At 37.5% G+C, this 24,946-nt stretch overlaps 2 protein-coding genes across 7 annotated transcripts in view; both read right to left on the reverse strand.

The window, feature by feature from the left end:
- Positions 1-267: 267 nt before the first annotated feature.
- The window catches only part of LOC124136565 (complexin-like), a 305,393-nt gene continuing 280,714 nt past the window's right edge, over positions 268-24,946 (reverse strand). For 5 of the 6 annotated variants that reach the window (XM_046502508.2, XM_046502510.2, XM_046502512.2 and 2 more), the window contains 4 exons: positions 16,788-16,954; positions 16,375-16,516; positions 9,630-9,743; positions 268-3,658 (listed from right to left, as the gene is read on the reverse strand). In XM_046502508.2, the coding sequence (XP_046358464.1) occupies positions 9,640-9,743; positions 16,375-16,516; positions 16,788-16,954 (413 nt within the window). In that variant the 3' untranslated portion in view covers positions 268-3,658; positions 9,630-9,639. The remainder of the gene's footprint in view (positions 3,659-9,629; positions 9,744-16,374; positions 16,517-16,787; positions 16,955-24,946) is intronic. The other variant, XM_048393591.1, reaches the window with a different exon arrangement.
- Positions 7,554-7,922, reverse strand: LOC125378289 (anther-specific protein SF18-like). Its single transcript, XM_048393754.1, has one exon. It carries the CDS (start codon positions 7,920-7,922, stop codon positions 7,554-7,556), a length of 369 nt encoding a protein of 122 aa, XP_048249711.1.

A 24,946-nucleotide genomic window follows, 5' to 3' on the forward strand; every position in this document is an offset into this window, starting at 1 on the left:
ATTCGCTGTGCAGAATTGCGTCCCTTGGGCACGCCAGAAACCTATGATCGCGGGCTCGAATCCCGGTTCACCCTAATTATGTTTTTTGGTTTGTCAGCACCATTCCCGTGCGGTTTCACTGAAGTGGTAACCATCAGAGACCTGCATCACTTCGGGCTTTCCTCCCACATTAATCTGACACGCTGTGATATAACTGGAATACTGTTAAAAGCGGTGTTAAACCCAACTCACTCACTCACTCCAAAAAATTAAAAACAATACACTGGGAACATTCTATATTTATAACTTTATTTCTGGTCAACATTGTCTTGGACTAAGTAAAAGAAAATGCAACAATAACTCTGTACATGCCACAATATGTCTACAACATAGCCATGATGGTCTCGGTACAATTTGAGGAGATAAAAGATGGCTTCTCTCACTGGCTTGCCAAACTGTCCACGGCCTGCACACCCAGTGAAGGTATCAATCAATTAGAAACGTTCATTAAGAAAACCTTTCACTTACCCAGTAGTTTCAGCAAAAATGAAATATGACCTCAAGAACATATTTCTGATTCAGTTATGTGGATGACCTTTATTAGTAATCACATGAAAATGAAATTATAGAAAATGATTTCAGGATAATATAGCATATATTCCAAACACATTCTTATTTAATTGAGCATACTATAGAGATAACCGAATACCCTGTCCTATATCATGTAGTTACATGCTGGTATTAATACAAGAGCTGAATAATTTACAGAAAACAATTCTTAAAAAACTATTCAGGATGTATTAAATCCTAGTCAGTGATTTTCACTGTTGTCCCAAGTGAAGACAGGAGCGTTTTAGGCAAGTCCAGCGAGAGAACAGCCTCAGAATAATGCTATTCTACTAAATGTGAAGTGCCGTGTTTCCATGGCAACTCACAATACAGAGTCCATGGCGTACATATGAGACCTGGAACATTAAGTAGAAATATCACAAGAAAAACATAGCAGACAGATTGTCGGAAGGGCCATGGCGTCACACCCTAACACTACGATCAATCTTAGGACATAAATGGATGTCATTTGATTTGATAATTGTGCCTTCCTCTGTGAAAAGGCTGGAGTTGTTTTTCTTGACAACTCCTGTATAATCGTCCATATTACTGGGTACCTCATGTCCATCACAACAACATCTGCATCACTGCTATACAGCTCCAATGATGTTAAATATGCTACATATGAGAAGCAAATGTTATAACCTTGGCAAGATTCTTATGAAGCTCTATACTTTAAAATGATTAGGATATAATTGAAATCATACCTAGTTTATAGAGAGGTTTAGACTAAATCCGACCTTCTTTCCTAACACTACTTCCAGATCAGGCAGTAACATGGCAAGTCTCCTTAACTCTCATTCTCAAAACAACTGAGCATTGTCTGGTGCTCACCACTGATCGTTTGATATATAGAATTTCCTATTGACAAACCATCCAATTCCGTACAGGGCTACTTACGTAGTGTACACCTTAAATGAACATATTCAAGAAAATATGTATAATAAAAGTGTTTTCAGAGTCCTTCTGTACTTGACTGGTTCATGCAGTATTTGTGAATATGAAAGATCTGTAGGCAGAGATTTTCCGCTATGCCTCGTTCCCAACGTTGAGTGTAAATACTTTGCAAGGTGAATAAATTTGATAGATATATGATGTCTATTGCTAGTCTAGAAGCTGAAGAATTCCTCAGTGTAGCAAACATTGGTTACCGGTTCCGTTATCGGTATGATAACATAACACTGTCTATGACAAGTCATACAATGAGGAAACTTAAACATGTAAATGTCCATGTGATTGCACCATCCGATATGAGTGACGAGTGAGTGAGTGAGTGAGTATGGTTTTATGCTGCTTTTAGCAATATTCCAGCAATATCACGGCGGGGGACACCAGAAATGGGCTTCACACATTGTACCCATATCGGGATTCGAACCCGGGTCTTCGGCGTGACGAGCGAACGCTTTAACCACTAGGCTACCCGACCGCCCCATGAGTGACAAGAGAATGAGGGCATACTCAGTAGTACTACATAACAAACACAGGTAAAAAACACACCTCAGTGTTATAGTATAGGAGCAACTGTGAACAAATGAAAACCCAAGGGAGATAACTGGAATTTTGTGATGTGAATATATGTATAAGTGCTGTAGGACCTAGTGTGTTGAGATAATTTTTTAGATAAATGTATTATAAATATTAACTACATCTTTTGATGCATTGAAGAACATAGGTTGACAAAACAGATAAAAGGATGACCAATACAGAAACAGATTGAATGAAATTGAGCTTGTTAAACAATTTGGATTAAAATAAAATTAATAAATAACAAAACATAAGGAAGATATCAGATAATATGACTAAGTACTTGGAATGACATAGAAATATATTTACATACAATAAAAAGAAAAGAAAATGAAAGTACTTTTTTGTATAAAATAGCATAACAAGAAATAAACGATTTGATGACCTGAACATATTATTGCCGACAATGCAGATTTTCTGTCATAATACAAATGTAATACTTAAACTGAATGTCATGGCAAATGTCACGAAGCAATAAAAAAACTTGACAAACCATACCGAGATCATAGGAATTCTCATCAATCACAGAGATTAGATGAATTTAAGTGGAATGGTAACTTTTAGGATATAATTAGAATTCTCAACAAATACAAAGAATCCAATATTTGGATGTGATCTGTATTCAGTAGCCTGAGATGCAAGTTTTCTGTGCCATTTTGGGTATTCACAGGTGATGATCTGTTAATTCTTAAGTTACGAATCTCCGGTACTCCCTGTACCAATTAGGTCACAACACTGATGGAGAGGTATCACATTACTTTTCATATTGTTTATGTCTAACTTGATTTTTCTGGTTTTTATCCCTGACTTGAATCATCAAAATAATAGAAAAATTATGCATCTTAAAATATTGCCTGTAAGTTGATTCTTATAAATGTCAATGAATAAACGAGGTAGCTAAAAATACCAAGATGTTTTCCAAATCTAACTTACATTTTCACAACTGCAAAATTCTTTATTCTTATATCAAACCATGAAGCCTGCAAAAATATTTCAATAATTATCAATAATGTAATTTTTAAAATTAACCATACAATTAAAATTTTTGAAAAAATAATTGATTTATTATCTCCAGATTAATAATGTGACAGTTAACTGATTCCCAAATCATCCTGAAGGCTTGAGAGAAAAATATCAACTCATTAAAGTGACTGAAAAAAACTTCAACATAGCAGCCAGTGGAATAATTGCCAAACACTCCGCAAATACAACCATGGAGATTGTGACCTATCCATACATGGACCCAACCATGAGAGGTAACATAAATAATATATGCTGTCAACAAACGCTGGTGAAACAAAGGCAACATAAATGGTCTATCCTTCATCGTCTATCGTTACCATGCCGATCTGTCTCCATCCTGATTGGATGAAGCAAAACATGATATGCTGCCAATCTTGTTTCCATCATTAACCAATCAGAACTGACTGTCTGTCAGTATCCAAGCAACTGTTGCTACTAGATACTATACACAGTACCAACAGAATGTTAATGCTACATCTTCCAAATGCCTTCTCTTGCATAATGGGACTAAGGCTGACTAAACCTGTAAAGTTAAATGAAAAATCATAAGTACAATTTGTTGTCATGGTAACAAGAAAATGTAAAACACCATAGAAGGGATGTCATGTATATCACAATATCGATAAGATTTTTATTGATACTGTATCGATACAAATTTATGAATATCGATACTTAATTAATAACTCACTGCCACTGAAAAATTTACATTTACAAGATTACTATGGTTAAGATGTACTATGAGAAGGCAGAAAATTCAATTTTAAACATTACATTGATCAGCCTAGCTCATACTTAGCAGTTGATTCATTGCAGATCTAGAGTTTTTTACCCATAAACATGAAGAATAACTTGTTTTGTTATTTATCGATATATATCAATATATCATAATACTTTTGAGTTAATATATCGTTACGAAACTTTCCAATCAATGACATCCCTACTCTATAACAATCATTGTGGAAGAAAGTTATGGATCACGTGATCAGTTTTGTGATACGTGAGATTATGAATCAGTGTAATCATATAAACATACAACCATTTGGACAAATCCATATTTTACGATATAGACACATCACTGCTATAAACATAGTGTTCTTATGGTCCCAAACTGATAGAATATTTTATCCAAAATCAATTGTTTTACAGGACAATAGTCTTCTTCGCAAGACAAGTTTTCACTGACATCTTGAAACACATTTTAGATTCCAACATTTCTGATATGAACTATTTAATAAATATCTGTGTATGTACATGAACAAGTAATGTTCAAATTATGGTGAAACTTCTGATACAATCTGACACTACTTCACATTGCATGAATGAATAACTGGTACACATTTAAGATTCAGATTTAAATTACAATTAATTTACAAAAATATATACATTCATGTCAGATCTCATTTTTTTCAATCAGTCTTGGGAATAGTAACATGCGTAGAAATTAATACAACACCAGTACTTCATGGGCTTGTAAACACTATATTCCTGTCACCCATGAATATATATGGCAGAGTCCCAGTGTCTTTTTATTCAGCCAATGAAAAGAGCTGTTGCACAGGTCATCGGAGTCAAATAAGCCATACTCCTTGCAGGGACCTTTTGCATGCTCTTCCATATTGCCTCACATTGAAGCAATGTGTAGAGCTGATGGTTGCAAAGCAAGAGGTGTAATGATATAGATATTTTAACAAACCTGGCAAGGAATCTTGGAAATAAAGAGATTTTCCTCAGCTGGTTCTAATGCATTAAAGGACATCTGTCATTGCAGACAGTCATGTTAATACATCCACTTTCTGTTAGAATCAGAGAAGCAAATATTCTGTTACCTCACTCAGCATGGGAGCTGCCATTTTGTTCTTAACCATGAGTGTTGACTGGCCAGACCAATTTGACATCCCCATGTAGAAAGCAGGTTGTGGTTTGATTACTTGGTCGAAAAAGCACTTCATCGCACATGGTTTGTATATACTGAACAAAGAAAGTTAAGGATAATGAAACCTTTGAGGGATTATTTTATGAAGTTGTGTGCTCGGTTTTCGTTACAAAAAAATATCCCCCAAAATACTCATGATACTTATCTTTATTGTTCAGTATATTTTGATGGTTGATGGAGGAATGTTGTGTATATAAGGCCATGAAGTATTGTCGATGAAATAAATAATGCTTTGTCTATACACTACACATATACTAGTAATGCTTGTCGGAGCTAGACTTTGGCACAGTCACTAATCTATATATACTGAAAACCTAGTAATGAGCATATTCATTATGACACATATCAATATATCTTACTGCTTGGCGAGAGAAATGCACCTTTCATTGAAATTTAATGACAAAGGCAAATCATATATGATTGATATAATAAATATGAATAATAAAATAAATTAATGTCATTCATGTTTCAAATTTGCAGTTTTATCTAAATTAAAAATTATGATGTCATTGTAATGGCAATAATAGTTTAACTGTTTTACCCTTCTCTTTTAGCACTTACCATGTTAAATGATACATATAAATATGTAGATATATGTCAAGGAAGAGAGATAACAATGAAAGCCAAACTACAACACTTGTTATTTCTCTACATCTCTAAGTCTATTTACAGAATTCCTGCATAAATATTTTTGCATTTGGAAACAATTCATAAAGTGACACCTACCTCTAAACCCTGCCATAAAACTAACAAATGCATAACAAAGCACCTAAAACACATTTGGCTGTGATACCGTTTGATTTGATATTCACCAAAATACTTGTCAAATTGAGGTGTTGTCATGACAACCTTACAGACATGTTGGAAGCATATTTATATGGAGGTCAATTGTAAAATTAGTTAACAGTGCCCCGTTCCACAAAGTGATCTTAGCGCTAAGTTGATTGTATCTCCCATACTTTAACACAGATTTACGACTGTCGTAGTACTAAGATGATCGTAAGTCCCATACTTTAACATAGTCTTATGACTGTCATAGTACTAAGATGATCGTAACTCATATACTTTAACATAGACTTACGACTTTCGTAGTACTAAGATGATCGTAATTCCCACACTTTAACATAGTCTTTTGACTGTCGTAGTACTAAGACGATTGTAACTCATATACTTTAACATAGACTTACGACTGTCGAAGTACTAAGATGATCCTATCTCATATACTTTAACATAAACTTACGACTGTTGCAGCACAAAGACTGCTTTGTGGGACAGGGCCCTGATTTCAGATTTCTTAAACTTTAGAACTCATTCTCAGTTTAAATAAATTATGAAAACTTTATTTTTATATTCTTTAAGGGGACTGAATAATGACATGATGTTGGACTTTTACTAAGATGTAACTGCATATACTACAAAGTATCGCTCTTTGTGAACACCTGAAATCATCTTAGTACAATTCAAAGTCGAAAACTGACTGACACCCATGTCCAGTTTTATATATATATATAAACATCCACTATTTGTGTACTTCATACACTCAGGCAATGCTATTTAATGTATGATTAACAATATGTGAATAATATAAGTAACATGTTTAGCAGGTGCATAGACCTTGATGAGAAACATATGAAATGCAAGCTACATATAAGGCCAGACTAAATTAATAATTACATTTTCATCCATGCTGTCTTGCGTCCAAACAAGTCCCTAGCATCAGTTGAATGTCCCAAAGTTTGGACATGTGGGGAAGTGCTTCATGTGTTACGCGAACACCTGGTGTCGTCACTGATTTTCAGTGATCCATTCATATAATTTTATTATTTTTGGCCTTTTATGCCCAAATGGAATCTGTTTCAGCGTATAATCAATTATTTTCGGTCGTTTTGAATCCTAATATTGTTTACTTGAAATGCAACATATATGTTGTTCTTCCAAATATTCTTGTTTCATGTGACACATATCAGTTGTTAAGGGATGCCTAGGATACAAACAAAATTCTCCTGCCCAACATTTTTGACAATTTTGATGAAAATCTAAAAATAATTTGATTGTGGCCTAGTGTTTTGATAGAAATTGAAAATATCTGTTGGAAGAGCAACTGTGCAGGTTTAATTCTCAGAAATGTAAGCTAAGTTGGAGCAAAATTAAAAGCACACATTATTTAATATTTCTTCAGAGTTAATATCTATTGCATTTCTTTGAAAAACTTTTATTCCACACTGGAAGAATGTCACACTATTCCTGGAGGGCATAGTCATATGGCAAGGTTAATTCTTTTTTGAATGTTATTGGATATAATGCTTGTCCCTGCAGGAAAATAGGAGCCATTACCATTGTCAGATCCGGAGGGAAGGCGATGGAGGAGCATAGGGGCCATTACCACTGTTAGATCCAGAGGGGAGGGATGGAGGAGCATAGGGGCCATTACCACTGTCAGATGCAGACTGAAGGAGATGGAGGAGCATAGGGGCCATTACCACTGTCAGATGCAGACTGAAGGAGATGGAGGAGCATAGGGGCCATTACCACTGTCAGATCCGGAGGGGAGGGATGGAGGAGCATAGGGGCCATTACCACTGTCAGATCCAGAGGGGAGGGATGGAGGAGCATAGGGGCCATTACCACTGTCAGATCCAGAGGGGAGGGATGGAGGAGCATAGGGGCCATTACCACTGTCAGGTCCAAGGGAATGAGATGGAGGAGCATAGGGGCCATTACCACTGTCAGATCCAGAGGGGAGGGATGGAGGAGCATAGGGGCCATTACCACTGTCAGATCCAGAGGGGAGGGATGGAGGAGCATAGGGGCCATTACCACTGTCAGATCCAGAGGGAAGGGGATGGAGGAGCATAGGGGCCATTAATTAATTAAGTGTTTGACTTTCCTGGATCAACCTAACCTTATCAGCAGCTTTAACAAGTATCTCTACATTAGTGGCTGCTTTTCACAAAATTCTTTGAAAACTGGAAGTCAAGCTCTACACAGTTACATCTCCTACACCTGCTTTGATTTGTTCCTGTCACACTGTTCTAGTTTAGATGATCAGCCATTTTCCCAGCAGTTTCACCAGGCATACATGGCACAATATGGGACATACAGTCTGGGGTCTCCAGAGCATTTATTCTATTACCGATTATTTGGTTGAATCTTAATTACATATGTCTGAATAGTTTTCAAGTTTGGAACCCTGTGCAGTGTGGGACAGCTGAAGCAAAATATGAGACGACTTAGCGAACAACAAGAGATGAAGTCTTGTGTGTATGGAGAACACAAAATAACAGAAGGAAGACAGTGGCATAAGCTGTTTGGTCCCGGAAAGAATGGCGAAATGTTTTACACACCACAAAAAGGAATAAATACACTAATATCAGACCCCATTTATTACAATCTGGAATAATATATTCTTCTACAAGATTTGATTTTGGGGGGGGGTTTCAGCCACACTCTGCAATATTCCAGCAAAATGGCTCGCCTGAAAATAGTTAAGTCAGGACCAGACAATCCAGTGATTGATACAATGTCCCAGGAACAATGTCCCATGTGATACAAAAAGGTCACTGAGTCTTACTACATGATAGATTCAGTAGCCTCTTACATCAAGCAAAGACTGATGGGGACCAATTGTAACCCAGGCCCTTTAGGGGGCTTATACAGGAATATGGGCTTACAAGGGATGTATTGGAGTATTAGCAAGAATTCCGTCCTTTTCTCTCTTCGCACTATATCCTAACATCCTCCATTATCAAATATGAAATATTATTATGGTTATTCTTAGGTTTAACTATGTGTGATATTGATAATGATTAATATATCAGATTATCTTCTTAGCACCATTAAACCATTCCCTTGTGAACACTATACTCATGGTTCAATATATTTTTGTGATGTTAATAATATGAATAATTATGAAGATGAATAATGATATTACATTGATTAAGATGAAATCTTAATTCATTTTCCTGCCTTATCTTCTTCCTGACTATGGTATAAAATAAGAACGGGAAGAAATTTAAGACTGTGCAAAAATACAGAAAAACTTGAATTTAAACAAGAGTTATTTCCCTTGGATCATGTATCAAGAGCTTGCGTTCTCTGACACTTCCAAATGTCGTTATAATATTGATATATGTATACATTGCACACTGCAAAAAATTCAAATATTTAACATGCTGCTTTCCTGAAAACATGTTCTTTCAATAGTTATTAGTGTACATTTTGTTGTTTTGTTTTGTTGTTTAACGCCACACGCAGCAATATTCCAGCTATATGATTGTGGCATTATCGTACAAACAGCACTAAATAAAACAAAGGACACGCCCTGTGACGCAGAATCCACTTGAAATGTGCGAACAGGACTCACTTCAGAAACAACACTAAAGGGTGCTAAAACAACAGCGAACAGCTAAAGCTAGCCTACGACATACACACACACATGCACAGCTGACCAGTCTGTGACCAGACTGACCAACATTGGACTGACAGAAGGACACGCTAGGATGGCAGTATGACAGATTACAGACGGATATGTGTATGCGTGGTTCCACAACAGATCACTTACATTGCACGGATCACTGCACTACACACTTCTGTGTTACCTCCCCTACTCCCGCGGCCAATTTTGTTGGCAGTTCACTCACTTTAGATTGGAGCTCGGTTAAGTTTTTGGGGAAGCCTGTAAACATGAAAGGAGACAATGGACACAGTGGCAGCACACCCACATCACCAGCACGACATCAACCACCACCACGACGTCATACACTATGACCTATAATCCTTGTGTGTCAGGCAGGGTTCGCACAGGAAGCGGACATGGTTTCAACTGTCTTGGTTAATGCATGTAACCACCGTCTTCTTCAGTGTTTGAGAATATACATTGCAGATTTCAAACCCATCTATCAAGTCTTTGAAAGACATTTAGAAGTGATACACATAAGGAAGAGAATTTATGGATGTCAACTTCTTTATTAGGAACACAATGTTTCGGAGTACATGCTTACTCTATCAGGTGAATGAAGGGCTAAGCATGTACTCCTAAACGTTGTGTTCTTCACAATAAGAAGTTGACATCCGTAAACTCTCTTCATCTTTTTTCGTCGTTACTAATTAAGCTCTAGAATGGTTACATTAAATATGGAACCTCTTGAGTCATTTCAGGTCGTGGCAATGTGGAACTATCAAGATTGGATTCCTTTTGGGTGAATTTAGTTCTGACTTTCATGGCAAGATGACTTGATTACAAAGGTTTCACAATGTTTGGGTGATTTTCGGAGTTCCTTATAGTTGGAAATCCATTTATATAAAAAATGAAACATGGTTGATAATTCCAGGAAGTAACTGTGCGTACGTGTTTAAATAGGAATGTGATCTTTTACTGAAGTTGAGATTCAAGAATGTTGTATAAATTGTTCAATAATTCAGTTCCTAAAAGTGATGTACTGCAAATTAAAGGAAAAGAACTTTCCAAGTTGACTTTTTTGGGGGGGCCTTCATGACTTCATGAGAGGCTGTACTAGAAGGTTCTTCGTGTCAGTTTCAATATCATCTAAATGATAAACACTTTCATATTTATAGAAATCTATAGGAGCACAGTAACCTTCTGCTTGTATATCCCTTACAAATAGACACACTAAACGTTTCTTTGAATTTTCATAGGATGTTAAGAAAACAAGAAAGTTAGTTTTGAAATCTGCATTGCGTGTTTGATATGGAGTAAGATGACTGGAAAATTAGACAAAATAGCAAACAGCAAATGAGACAACAAATGGGCAAAACAACAATGGAAGCGGAAATATCGGATTAAATAACACACACATGGCGTAATGTATTTTTTTTTTTAAAACTAAGATATGTACGAAACTAATCGTAAATCAAATATCACAACCAATGTCACCATTCAAATCGCTGGTTTCTAGGCCACTGAAACAAAACGTTCACATCTGTTTACCCGATGAACAAATGGGAATCATAAAATAATAATTTTTAAAAACATTTTCAGTTTATAAAAACATTCTACCATCACTACAAATGCGTGTATTATTCAAATATGAAATAGGATAGGGTGGTTCTGAATGATAAGAAGAGCAGAAATGCATGCTGAATAAAAACGTCAGTGTGACCCTGATTCTGATACATCTCTCAGTGTGACAGCCACATGTGATCACTGACACTGATTCATCCAGATACATGGAATCTAGTAAATGGACAGATTCTATTCCAAGATTTCTTTTGTCTAAAATACAACATCAGGGTTGAACTTTAAGGAACATATTGTATATTTATGAATAAGTCAAACACTGTTGTGTCAAACTTTGACATGTCAAGGTTACGGTTGTCTTGAAATAAAGGCTTGGTTCTTGCATATTCTTCATCATATTCCTTCATATCATTGCATATTCTTCATCATATTCCTTCATATCATTTTTCGGTTGTCTCGAACCTCGGATAACTCAAAGTATTTACGTAAGTCTGTTCAACTTTGACACAATGGTGTTTGACTGTACACATAAGTCCTTTATCAAAATCCATAATTTTCAAATCTAGACAAACTGACTGGACAAAGAATACCGTCCAGTTTAACAGGCGTCAAGTTCAATGTACCTCATTTGCATACATTTAAATTTCGAAGTGCTGTTTGACCCCAAACATGTCAACAGACAAAACTCCCATAACAATATCAGATCATTCTTTCAGATGGCTATAAGATGACCTTTTGACTTATAAATACAATAAGCACACTTCTCCAATGGAGGCTCACACTGAGAGAAACTATATCAGAAATGTTCAGAATATTCCAGCCGGGTACAGGGGTAAAGAAAACAATCACTGAAAAACTAAATTATAGTTTGAAACTTCAGAAAGTATAAGGTCTTTTGAATTATATTACATACAGAAAGTAAAACAAGGGTCGAACTTGCCCCAAGGTTTGTAAGTACAAATGGTCAAAGAGAAAATCGTAACTATGCAGAAAATAGAGAAATTAACAAGCGAAGAGGCTACTTTTGATTTCCTGCTGCTCAGAAATAACTTATTGACTTGAGAGTTAAAAAGATATATCCGTGATTGAGTTTTGCCCCAGTACCAGCCAGTGTGACTCAGTGCTCAGCATGCATTAGGCGAGTAAACAAGGTTAGATGAAGATGCAGGAGCCACAAGATAGTCAAAGTCAAACAATAGCGAGACAAAAGGTGCTGAAAAAACTATTTCTCATCCATTTGTCTTCATTGCAATTTTCTGGTTTTGTTTTTTATATCTACTATCTTTTTATCACATATACTGAGTTTGGTTTTATTTATTTGTCATGGTGTCTAGCTGCTTTTTTTAATGCCCTGTTAATTACAGTACACTGGTTCTAACCGCACATCTATACTATCAACTCTTAAATGGTCAACAAGATTTGATTGGTGCTCAAACAGAATAAACAGGGTATAAAAGAAAGGATTATAATATAAAACATAATATAATTATGTATGAAGGATAAAAATGATCTTAACATAAACATAAAACAAAGTATATTGCATGAAATAAGACGAAACATTTGCAATGAAAATCATTAAAAATAGTACTTGACAAAAACTAAAAGGGGATCTCAAAATGCGTTGGCAGTTGGCAGAAAAAAAATAATTCAGTTGTGTTTTTTTTAATTGCACATTAACTGAATTAATCGTTTGTGTCATTTTGAGAGTCCTGGTGATATTAATTTATCATGGACATACTGTCTGAAAATAAACTAAACATGAATAATACTATCAATGCATTGGCAGGGATTATTTATACTCCCCAGGGAGCTTAAGATAATTTTTACATGTAATTATCCTTTAAACTCTACTATTGGACTCTTCATCTCAGAATATACTCATGGAAGGTAATAAAGGAACATATATAAAGTGAAGTCTTTTGTCCAATAAAGCTGACAGAATGTTCCTTGTATTATAGCGAATAAAACAGGTGCTTTTCAGTGATGTTTTGTTATGGACAGAACTTCTGTGACCAGACCAATCAGAACATTTCATTAAAACATGTTCCCTTATTTTTGACCATAAGTATATCACTAATTTAACAACCATCCAAATTTAATCTTATAAAAGTATTCGAAATGAAATTTCACCCCCCTCCCTGTTTCCCCATTTTGCCTTTTACACCCAATGGAATCGGTTTCAGCCAATATTCCAGACAGATTATTCTTTGACATTGACGTTTTATATTTCCCCCCAAAAAAATTCCATTGTCCAAAAATGGTAGCATTAATGTTGTGATATATGTACACTGGAAAAGCATAAGATATGGACCTGCAGTTGTACCTGTATTTGCTTACACATACCTTATTCTACGTAATAAGCGCCCAGGGCGCTCTCAAAATTAGAAATAGGGGGCTCTTATTAGAATATAATTTTGGTGAAAGGGTTGAAAGATCGTAAATTTCGTGGTTTATGCTGACAGCCAGAAATGATACATAAGAAAACTCTGTGCGTATTATACATAACAGATATATTTTTCAGGAATTTTATTGCCCGTAATTAAGGGTGCATATAACACACGAGTGCGTATTATACACGAATAAATAAGTCTTGTGTACATGGATCAATCGGAAGGGTGCTAATTGGGATTGTTCACAAGCCAATATATCAGCAAATATCGCCGTGGGCGCTTATTAGAGCGGGGCACTTATTACGTCGAACACGGTATATCTGTTTATGGATATGAGAATGGTGTTGATCACAAACTATATATGAACAATTGATAATTATTTATGTTATGATAATTCTACTTCACTGTGATAAGTCATTAGGTTATTTCATGTTTACAAATGAAGATTCTTTTGTTGATTATGAAAAAAAACTTAACACACAAAAACTTAACACATCTTAAACTCAATGGTATTTGAAAATTAAAAAAACAAAACATGAGTGGTATACTTTCTCAGTTATTATGCATATTCACTTGCTATGCTAACACAACCATCTTCTAAAACATAATATTTCATCTTCATAAATAAACAACAACAAACACATCTGTGTATAAGTTAATCATAAACAGATTAAAACTTAACAAACATTGTTAACACGTTGCCTTGAAACTTAAACTTTTAGTATAGTGCACTGAGCTTTTAAGTCACAGACTGTAAATCGTGAAATTAATGCGTCACCAAAAGAATGGGACCGCTGGCCACTAGCCAAAAATGCGACTCAATATGAATGCGACAGCCCCCTCCTCTCATGCATCAGTGGATTTATATCTAAACAAAACGTCCTCTGTCAGGTTTACAGGAGAATCCTCACCTTAATCCAACCTTACATTAATCCAATCACACACCAAATAGAACAGCCTATTGGCGCTGAGTAGAGTACTTCCGCTTAAACAATACATGCGCGCTGGCTCGTGTCGGCCTTTGACGCAGTCGCAAAGACAACGTGTTGTGTGGGTGGCGTCTGTCTGGACTTGTAAGTGTGATGACATAAGTTAGTAGAACTCCTGTCTTGGCCCCAGCACTGACAATTCACAGGATGTAATTAGTGTTTGAATGACATTGTTTATAAACTTGTTACAAGTGCTGCTCAATAAACAGTGATGTGGAATACATAGTTGTTTGTTTTCAGCGTAGGTCTAAGTTGGTATTTCTGCTATAAAAAATGTCTTATTGTTGATATAAATGCAATGGTTAATAATGCGAACAAAGACCACTCGCATTTTTCGCAATTTAATTCACGCTCGCATTAATTTCAAGATTTACAGAGCCAGTGAGTTGAATGCACACACAATATCACAAGGTGTACTATATATTTAAAACTGATTGACTTATAGTATTTTCAATCACTCATGAACCTAGGGCTGTCTTCAAAGCTAAAACAGAATAATTGATACAAGTATTAATTATTACACATTAAAACATATGTTTACTCATTCAACATTTTGATGTGTTTTGAGCTTATTCAACAGTTGAACTAAGAAGGCCTTAAAGTTACACCCTGCAAAGGTAACATGAAGAATAGAACAGTTGATATCTTTAACAACTCATTTTCAAACATACACATTATTGTATATTTTGAAGCTAAGTCTCCGATATACTTTCCATTTTATTATTAATTGTTGTATCGATATATCTTGATAATATTTCAATCAAAATATTCACATATTTACTGTGATATTGTCAGTCAATATATCAATACTTATACATCCAATGTACCAATACTTAGAGTTTCAACGTAATAATATTAACATTTCCAGTAAATCAATACTTAGATTTCTGATATACCAGATCTTTAGATGTCAGATATATGAATTCTTAGATTTGCAATATATGAATTCTTAGATTTCCTTATATTAACACGTAGATTTCCGATATATCAATTCTTAGATTTCTGATGTATCAGTTCTTTAGATGTCAGATATATCAATTCTTAGATATCTGATATATCAATTCTTAGATATCTGATATATCAATTCTTAGATATCTGATATATCAATTCTTAGATTTCTGATATTTCAATACGTTAAACTTTCAATCAACAACAGCCCTATATTAAGCTTCCATCACAGCATATTTTTCGACTGACATCATCTGACGTCCCTAAATCAGCTGGCTACACAGCTGATGCAGGAAATCCATACAAAATAATAAAATATCCATCCCACTTGTCTAATTCTTAACAAACTTCCAACTTGTTGGAATAATTTTGTGTGATCTCATACAGTTGTTGTGAGGCGATACAAGACACATCACCTCCTTCTCCTAATGCTATTCTACTAGTGAGTGAGTGAGTTGTGTTTAACACTGCTTTCAACACCATATCAGTTACTTCATGGCTTAATATTGGGGAGCTTGAAGTGACACTGTTTGCGATGCTTATCACTTTGAGGTAATCTACCTCCTGGGTATCGTATTGATGCTCAAAGAATCCTATGTGGGGAAGATCCGCAGCTAAGGGACGCAACTGTGCTCAGAGAGTTACTGTTCCTTAGAATAGTGGGTGCCCTACCCACTAGTTTGAGTTAAGTCCGACACAGTTTCACTACCATAGGGAATGAGGTGATGGTTGAATGGTATCACAAGTCAATTAAGAACACAATGATAAATGAATTGACTAAAATCAGTTTTCCGACGTATCTTCAGACTATACCCATCAATATAAGATCTACATCTTGAGATGAAGACAAACTTCAGGTCATACCACTCCCAGTATTCGATTATGACCTTGACATTGGTAATACACATAAACATGTGACCTTGACATACACATAATCCAGGGTCGCCATGGTAACCTGGTTTCAGACAAAATTCATGCAGCAGCAGAGTGATGAGAATTTACTTGATAACTCGTCGTCATCTGAATCTGCATTGTTTTCTGCCGCGAGCTCTGCAGGCGTCTTCTTCTTGCGTCCTATACGACCTTCAGCTAGTGGCTGTGCGACTTCTTCCTCCGGGGTCTTCTCTCTCTTTTTCAAGCCATACTGAAATTAAGATGTACAGTGAGATTGTGAGGTTGTGCACCATTTCTCACAGTCACACCCAAAATACATGTACAGATCAAACGAATCTATAAGGATCTTCACAACTCACCAACCTTGTGTAGACCAAATTGTCTCCTTACAATGAATCTATTAGGACCTTTACAACTCACCAACCTTGTATGGACCACATTATCTCCTTACAACAAAACCATAAGGATCTTCACAACTCACCAACTTGGACCAAACCGGAGTAGAAAGACAACTAACAAACCTTGTCTCGTATGGACTGCCGCAGTTCTTCTCTCTCTTCCTCCATTTTTCTATGTTTGTCTTTCCTCTTCTCTTCAGCCTCTCTTCGGGCTTCTGCAATCTCGGGATCCTCATCTTCATCCCCTTCTTCATTCTTCTTCCCCTCCTCGTCCTTGTCACCTATTGCACCTGGAAAGAGTAGAACCGACAATGACAAATATTTGGGTTGGGCCAGCAACTGTAAGTACACATCTCAATCACTATCTCTACCCTGCAGGTCCCTTCCAATACCCTAGTGTTGTTTTCTTTGTTGTTTAACGCCGCACTCAGCAATATTCCAGCTATATGACGGCGGCCTGTAAATAATCGAGTCTGGACCAGACAATCCAGTGATTGACATCATGAGTCTCGATCCACGCAATTGGGATACGATGACATGCATCAACCAAGTCAGCGAGCCTAACTGTGGTAACAGCTGACTAAGATGGGTATCGGATGTGAGGCTCATTGACTAGCTAATTACATTGTCATTGTTCAGCAAGCCTGACCACCCGATCCCGTTATTTGCCTCTTACGACAAGGATAGTCACCTTTTATGGCAAGCATGGGTTGCTGAAGACGTATTCTACCCCGGATCTTCACTGGTCTCCCTATACATGGTGCTCACAAATAGTATAGACGTAGGGGGTCCTACGCCAATCCGCATAAAATTATATCATGACGCTGCCAGACGACATTTTGCTAAGCAGTTGCTACAATTTGCTACAATTTCTGAGCATGATATAATTTAATGCTGATTGGCGTAGTACCCCCAACCTCTTTACTACTTTAGAACATTGACAAAGGAAGGTTCTCATTAAAATCATTCACCACAAGCTAAATTTGTTTTCAGAGATCAAGTGTTTAAGAACAAACTTGGTTCAAACATCAATAAAACCGATCTTAGTTGAGAGGCAATCACATACCCCTTCTACACTGTTTTGTTTTTTCTATAAAATAATCTACAATATGCACAAGGACATATGAGCTGTCATCTAAGTCCTCTTCAGGCTTAGAATGGAGTGATCAAAAGATTACTTAAAAGGCAAGTACAGTGAACATAGCAACATTGCAGATTTTAATACTTTAGGGTATGCTTAATCACAAATGCTTGACCAAAATTAAATTTGTAAAATGGAAAAAGCAGACAATAAAATATGATCAGCTAAATCGTCACCCAAATGAAAAAATCTGCCACTTGGGTTAAAACATGTTCCCGGTGATAGTCACACGGCGCATTTTCAATGATCTGGTTGGCATCCAGTATGCCCACTCCACCTCGGATTCTTAAATCACATTAAGGGGCTTTTCTGTCTGTTCATCTGTTTGATTACCGTCTACACAACTTATTCCAAGAATTAGTAACAACATAGAAGATGCCTTCAGTTGTCTACTCAGGGGATTAATCCCTGAATCTCTGACAGGCATTCATTGTGTGCAATAGGACCGAGGGAAGCAGATGCTGCATGGTACCTTCAGCGGATTTTAGTCATAAAAAGCTTGTTACAGGCATCAATTGTTATTTTAATTATTTACAACGCCAAGCTCACAATTTTCACACACCAATAAATGGAATGTGGTAATGTTGGTAGGATCAACAGAAATAATTTTAGATTTTCCGATTGACCGAATCGTGACAGAGCTACTAACCATCACAAGATAGATATTATAGAAGATGGACACTGCAATGAAGTCTACATGTCAGCCAATTAAAACGTGTCATGCACAGCTGTGCCAGTACCTCAGCCACGCCTCAACTGGCTTTGCTTATACAACCCAGCATCACAATCACTCACTATAGTTGTCTGATGATCCCAGCACCATCATCAGCAGCTCCAGATTCTATAGAGATTCTGCTGTCATTGCTCTAAGACGCTAAGAGAGAACCAGATGACTGGAAGCCAAACCATCCCACCCTGTATCTGATCAAGGGCGGAGAACAACGGCTGATAAGATGATATCGAGAGCTTTAGTTCAGTCTGGATCCTTCATGTTTCCGGAGCATATCAGAGATGACATTTATACCTGCTTGTAATATTGTATCTGTCACTGAATGTGATGAAGGGCTTTACAGGGAAGCTAACATTCTTAGCACTGGAATTAAGTTACAACTAAGTAGCGTCACACCATGGATTATCTTGGAAGTTTAATGCTCTCTTGTCTCATTGGATTATGTCAGAAAAAAAGTATTTCTCAGAAATATGAATTGACTATGATGAAATAAAAACCTTTGCCAATTGAGCTAGTGATTGAAGGTGAAGGGATTTACAGCAATTTCAGAGATCCTGTGTTGGAATTGGTCCCCAGGAACCTCTGCTGGTCGTAAGATTTGTTTTTTTGTTTGTTGTTTAATGCCAAACTCATCAATATTCCGGCTATATGACGGCAGTCTGTAAATAATCGAATCTGGACCAGACAATCCAGTGATTGACATCATGAGCATCAATCCACATCATTGGGATACAATGACATGCATAAACCAAGTCAGCGAGCCTGACCACCCAATGCTGTTAGTCGCCTCTTACGACAAGCATAGGTTGCTGAAGACCTTTTCTACCCCGAATCTAAGAGGTGACATACTGGAACGGGTATTGCACCAATAGCGACTCACATGTGTGTGAGTGGCTACTGGTACAAGTTCAAACTAATGCCAGTTTCATAGTACTAACCCTCTGAAATACCAAGCCACAGATAACATGGATACCACGCTGAATCAAAGCAGTCCTGTTAATCCGACATGGTTGGTTGCATATGATTATGTCGGATTAACAAGTACCGGTATGTCGGACAAACGAAAATAATTACTATCAGTGTTCATTATCGAAAATCGAACAACTACACGATAGATAACGATACAAACACGTAATAAAAACATGAAAATGAAATATTCATGTTGTTAAGTTACATTGTTAGTGGAATGTGTTTTCTAATCATGCAACCTCTAAGCTCAACACAAAGTATTGTCTGACTGATTCAAAATACTTTTGAAAGCATCGTCTGGAATAGAAGTCGCCAGTTTGATATTTGAGCCGCAGTGCTCAAGAAAGCTGCTTTCTTAGAAGCTAATGTTGACTTCCTGTTAGTTATTTCATTGGTCGTTCAAAGTTCACAAAAGGTCATTCTGACATGACCTGTAATGGGATGTCCTCAGCGGTAGTGAGAACTGATATCTGAATTTAATGAGATTGAGGTAATCAAAACATGAGATTAATCCTGTTTTGTTTATATAAAGCATTGATTGTTTATTGTTGAGCAAGTTTATCTCTGCAGCTGTTGTAATATGCAGCTACCAGTCGACACGTCTTGCATTAAAACACGGGGCTGTGTACTCAAGGGCCTTATGCCCACGGAGTAGTCTGACCACTGTCGGATTAATGAGACTGATTAATGAGTGATTTCAGCAACTTGTTGCAAATTAGGTGTGTTGGAGTCGGAGTGTGACACTGTCGGATTAAGGGGTCCAAATAGCACTGATTTAATTGGGATAAAGCCAAAAGTCGGATTAACAAGTGTCGGATTAACGAGACTTGACTGGAAACAGATTCTGAGTTGACCAATCCTCATTTTATCCCTTAATGCCGAGTGCCAGGCAGGGTAACAACAAGTACCATCTTTGAACGTCTTTTGGTATGCCACGTCAAGGGATCGAACCACCAACCTTTCGCTCTCTGGGCAGACAGTTAGGTCCTAGAAATGTATTTATGTGATTTTAGAAGTTCAAAACTTCTGACAGAGAATTCACTGTATTCTTCAAAAAACATTTGTCTTCATCTTTAGACCTAAGTACCCGATACCTCTTTGGTTGATGGGGACTTATTCTAACTAAGAATATCAATGGGGCTTTCAATGTTGTAACTCACAGAAAATTTGTAGTTTCTTTTAAAACACGATATATTTCTTGTCTGATTTCAATCAGCAGCAACCAGTGTGTTGTGTACCCTGTCGTGTTTAGCAGATCCGAACACGGCCAGATGTCTCACATGCTTCAGGGGTGATTAAACACTCCATGATCAATAACCCTCATCTATGCAGCTAGGCATGCTTCAAACTCCGGGAATGATGAAGAATGTATGAATTAATCTCCCCCTTCCTCCATGCCTGGCAATCCTGGATATGCTCAACACTCAATCCATGACATGACCTCAGTAGCTGAAGTTCACCCAAAGCTCACGTACACATCATGACTTTCAAGTGTTTGTTTGTCCGTTTGTTTGTTGTTTAACACTACTCAGCAATATTCCAGCTATATGACGGCGATCTGTAAATAATCAAACCTCGACCACACAATCCAGTGGTTGACATCATGAGCATCGGTCGACGCAATGGGGATATGATGACATGCATCAACCAAGTCAGCAAAATAGACCACCCGATCCTGCTAATCAACTCTTATGACAAGCATGGGTTGTTGAAGACTAACCTGGATCTTCATGGGTCCACTTTCAAGTGAGTAACATTGGGTGCGTTGCCATATCTGCATTCAGTTTTTCAGAAATATCAATGTTTTATTTGTTCTTTATTTCACAAGGGGTGGTGGGATATTAAAAACTTTTTTATATGTTTTTAATATTTTCTCAGCAGTACTTTCAGATGTAGTCAGAGGATCTGTAGCCTATAAATTACAAAAGTGTCACCTTAATAGACCAAGAAATAGCAATATTAAGCTCACTGTTTGATTGGCATTCTAGAAGTTGGTGAGTAAGTAAGAAAATGTACAACTTTATGAATAACAACTTCTGGTTTATTGTCCCTTGGGCATGCCAGAAACCTATGATTGTGGGTTCGAATCCCGGTTCGCCCCGATTATGTTTCTAGGTTTGTCAGCACCATATCGTGCTTGTGGGTTTCAGCGAAGTGGTAAACGTCTGAGACCTGCATCACTTCGGGCTTTCCTCCCACATTAAGCTGACACGCCGTGATATAACTGGAAAACTGTTGGAAAAAAGTGGCGTTATACCCAACTCACTCACTCTGGTTTATTGCACATAGCAATGTTTCGGTGTAGATGCTTCCAACATTATAAAGCTGGAGTGACAACAACCAAGTGATGAGCGGTACATATGCAAGATATGTTGTGATAAGCAGCAGATTAACTTAGACAACAACAGGTGATAGATCACAAGTAGCATACAGATAATAGGATGACTAAGAATAACAAATAGCAGATGTACAGTAAGGATAAGGATTAAGAGGATTGAACAGTTGTGACAGTTGTGATTGGATCTTGATGAAAAAAGTCTATTGCTTGATTAGATCTTCATAGGCAGACGGGATGTAATACCCTTGATCTCTGATCAAAGGTTTGTGACGGTGGAATTCTATAGCTTCTGAGAGTTTTCTTTTGGTGAAGTCCTGATGTTTGGTTGAGAGGATTTGGACTTTGTCAAATTGTAGTTAAATAAACCAGAAGTTGTTATCCATAAAGTTGTACGTTTTTTTTATATTAAGCTGTTTCAATGACTTGACAAAAAACCTTTGTTTGTGGCTTCCAATTCTGGTTCAACCTGACTTTGTGTCCAGAGTGTCGTTGAACAAAGCGATCTAAGCGCTAAGGTGATCGTAACGCCTATACCTTTACATAGACTAAGGTTGTTAGCGCTAAGGTTGTTTTGTACAATGGCACCCAGGTTTGTCAACACCATGCTCGTGGGTTTTACCAAAGTGGTTTACCAAAGTTACCAAAATGTTAAAACTCTCATGCCTGTATGACTTTTGCTTTCCTTAACATTAAACAGACAGGCTGTGATATAACTGGAATACTGTTGATATCGATGTTAAACCCAACTCAATCATGTGCTGGAACCCAGGGCCCACTTGCACAAAACGATCTTAGCATTAAGACTATCGTAAGCCTATGTTAAAGTATGGGATAATTAATGGGATAATCTTAGCGCTAAGATGGCTTTGTGCTAGTGGCCCTGGGTCTGTAAGTTACTCCAGGTGTTACTATCTGATAAGAGTGAGTCGGTCTTATGAAAATCTCTTTGAGAAAGTCTACATTGTCACAAGTTCTAGAGAGTGCCATTGTATGTCTCAAAACTTAAGTTTTTATACAGACATCCACTGCTATCTTTGATCGTTGACCCAAAGATCATATATCTAAGGTCTAAATGTGTGTGATATGGACCACTGATGCTGTAGTTATACCCACTGAGTTGCTTGACTCATGGACTATAAAAGTCTAGTTTCTGCCCTTGCCAAACTAGGCTACATTCAGGAGATACATTTTGGCTGGGCTAATGATTCTATGCAAAGTCCAATTAGAACCGCGTAACGAACTAGATAGTGGGTCGTAAACACCATGGATTTCAACATGCATATTTAGGTCGACTGCAGGATTTGCAGAGCATGTGTACCACCAACTGGGTGTTGACAGATATTTGAGGCACTTTGTGAGGTAAGACCTGTTTTGTTACAATATAGATCTTTCTTATCGATGAGATTATGTCTTGACTGGGCGCCGCCATTTTGTTTGAAGCAAATGCAAGTGATATGAGAGGTGGAATCCGATTGGTCAATAGGAGTGACATTTAAGGGACACAATTTGTAATAGCCACTGGTGGCGCTACGGTTGAGCCACAAAATACCAACCTAGTTCGGCAAGGGTGAAAACTGGACATTTTTACACAAGTAACGCCATTTCCTTGGGAAGATGGGACCTAAAGGTCATATACAGGTCATGCCCTACATGTACCTAAGGTGTTGGCGTGCAACACTGACACTGGGCTCTTCGTTCCAGTAATAGTTTCAGGGTCTCAGACACAGGTCTCTGGTGAGGCTTTTTTCTGAAGCTAACTTGTGAAAGGTTTACTGTGGAGACTCAATGCTAATAACTGCTTGCTGGCATTTTAGATTTAACTTTAAGTGTTTTTTTGAGTCGATAGTGAAAGACATGGATTTTCTATTAATAGATGAATGCACACCTGATGTGATTTGCAAAAACAGATTAACATGGAACTCTAGTTTAGATGTTTGGAGCCTGATATGAAGATAGTAACTGTCATGACTAAACTGTGAGCCAGAGTGAGAGTGAGTGTGTGAGTGAGTGTGTGAGTGAGGACTGAGTGAGTCCGTGAATGGTTGTGTGAGTGAGTGAGTGTGTGAGGAGTGAGTGAGTGAGTGAGAAGTTGTGTGAGTGAGTTTGTGAGTGAGTGAGTAAGGGTGAGTGAGTTTGGTTTAACGCTGCTTTTAACAGTATTTCAGTGTCAGCTTAGTGTTGGAGGAAAGCCCAAAGTGATGTAGGTCTCAAACGGGTTACCACTTCGTTGAAACCCATGAGCAAAGGTATGGTGCTGACAAACCTAGAAACATAATCGAGGCGAACCGGGATTCGAACCCACAATCATAGGTTTTTGGCGTGCCCAAGGGACGCAACTCTGCACAGCGAGGGACGGTCAGGAACTGGAAGCAATTCAGCAGAAGGAACAGACTTGCTATAGTTTTTAATGGGCCTTTTCATTAATTGCTTTTGCTTGGAGCCAAGTGGCTCCTGCTCAAATGTTTGTAACATTTAGCAGCCACTTAATTGAAGGCCAGTGTAAAGATATTTTAACTGAATGACTTTTTGAAATATCAGGAAGGACTTCCCAATGGGCATGTATAATTGAATCATTTCACAGCATCATCTGGTAAAGGTTGAGTTTATTGGCATGGTTGTTTGGAGCTATGTAACATTGTGGCTACATCGCCAGCAACGTTTTCTGCCATCTGTGAAACGGAAGCAAATCCTTGACTTGTCTGTAAACATGGTGTAGTGCCACTGGTGCACAGCCAATCCCTGGTGGTACCAAGCACACACCAATATTTGCCGCTTAAGCTGTTATAGTCACACCCTTTACAGGAAGGCTTCTTTCAGGCGGGCTGCATAGAGCCAGGCCCGTGAAGATCCGGTAGAATAGGTCTTCAGAAACCCATTCTTGCCGGAAAAGGCAACTATGCTTGTCATGAGAGGACTAATGGGAATGGGTGCTCAGGGTCGCTGACTTGGTTGATGCATGTTGTCATATTCCAATTGCGTGGATCGATGCTCATGATATCAATCACGAGATTGTCATGTTCAGACTCGATTATTAACAGACTGCTGTCATATAGCTGCTGGAATATTGCTGAGCCTCAAACAACAAACAAAAAGCATAGAGACGG

The sequence above is a fragment of the Haliotis rufescens genome, unplaced genomic scaffold (genome assembly GCF_023055435.1).
Source record: "Haliotis rufescens isolate VD_foot unplaced genomic scaffold, xgHalRufe1.0.p SCAF_12, whole genome shotgun sequence".
NCBI classification, from domain to species: Eukaryota; Metazoa; Mollusca; class Gastropoda; order Lepetellida; family Haliotidae; genus Haliotis; species Haliotis rufescens.

Bases quoted from the DNA above. Each gene is read 5' to 3' on its own strand.
- LOC125378289 (XM_048393754.1), bottom strand. From the start codon at position 7,922: ATGCTCCTCCATCCCCTTCCCTCTGGATCTGACAGTGGTAATGGCCCC.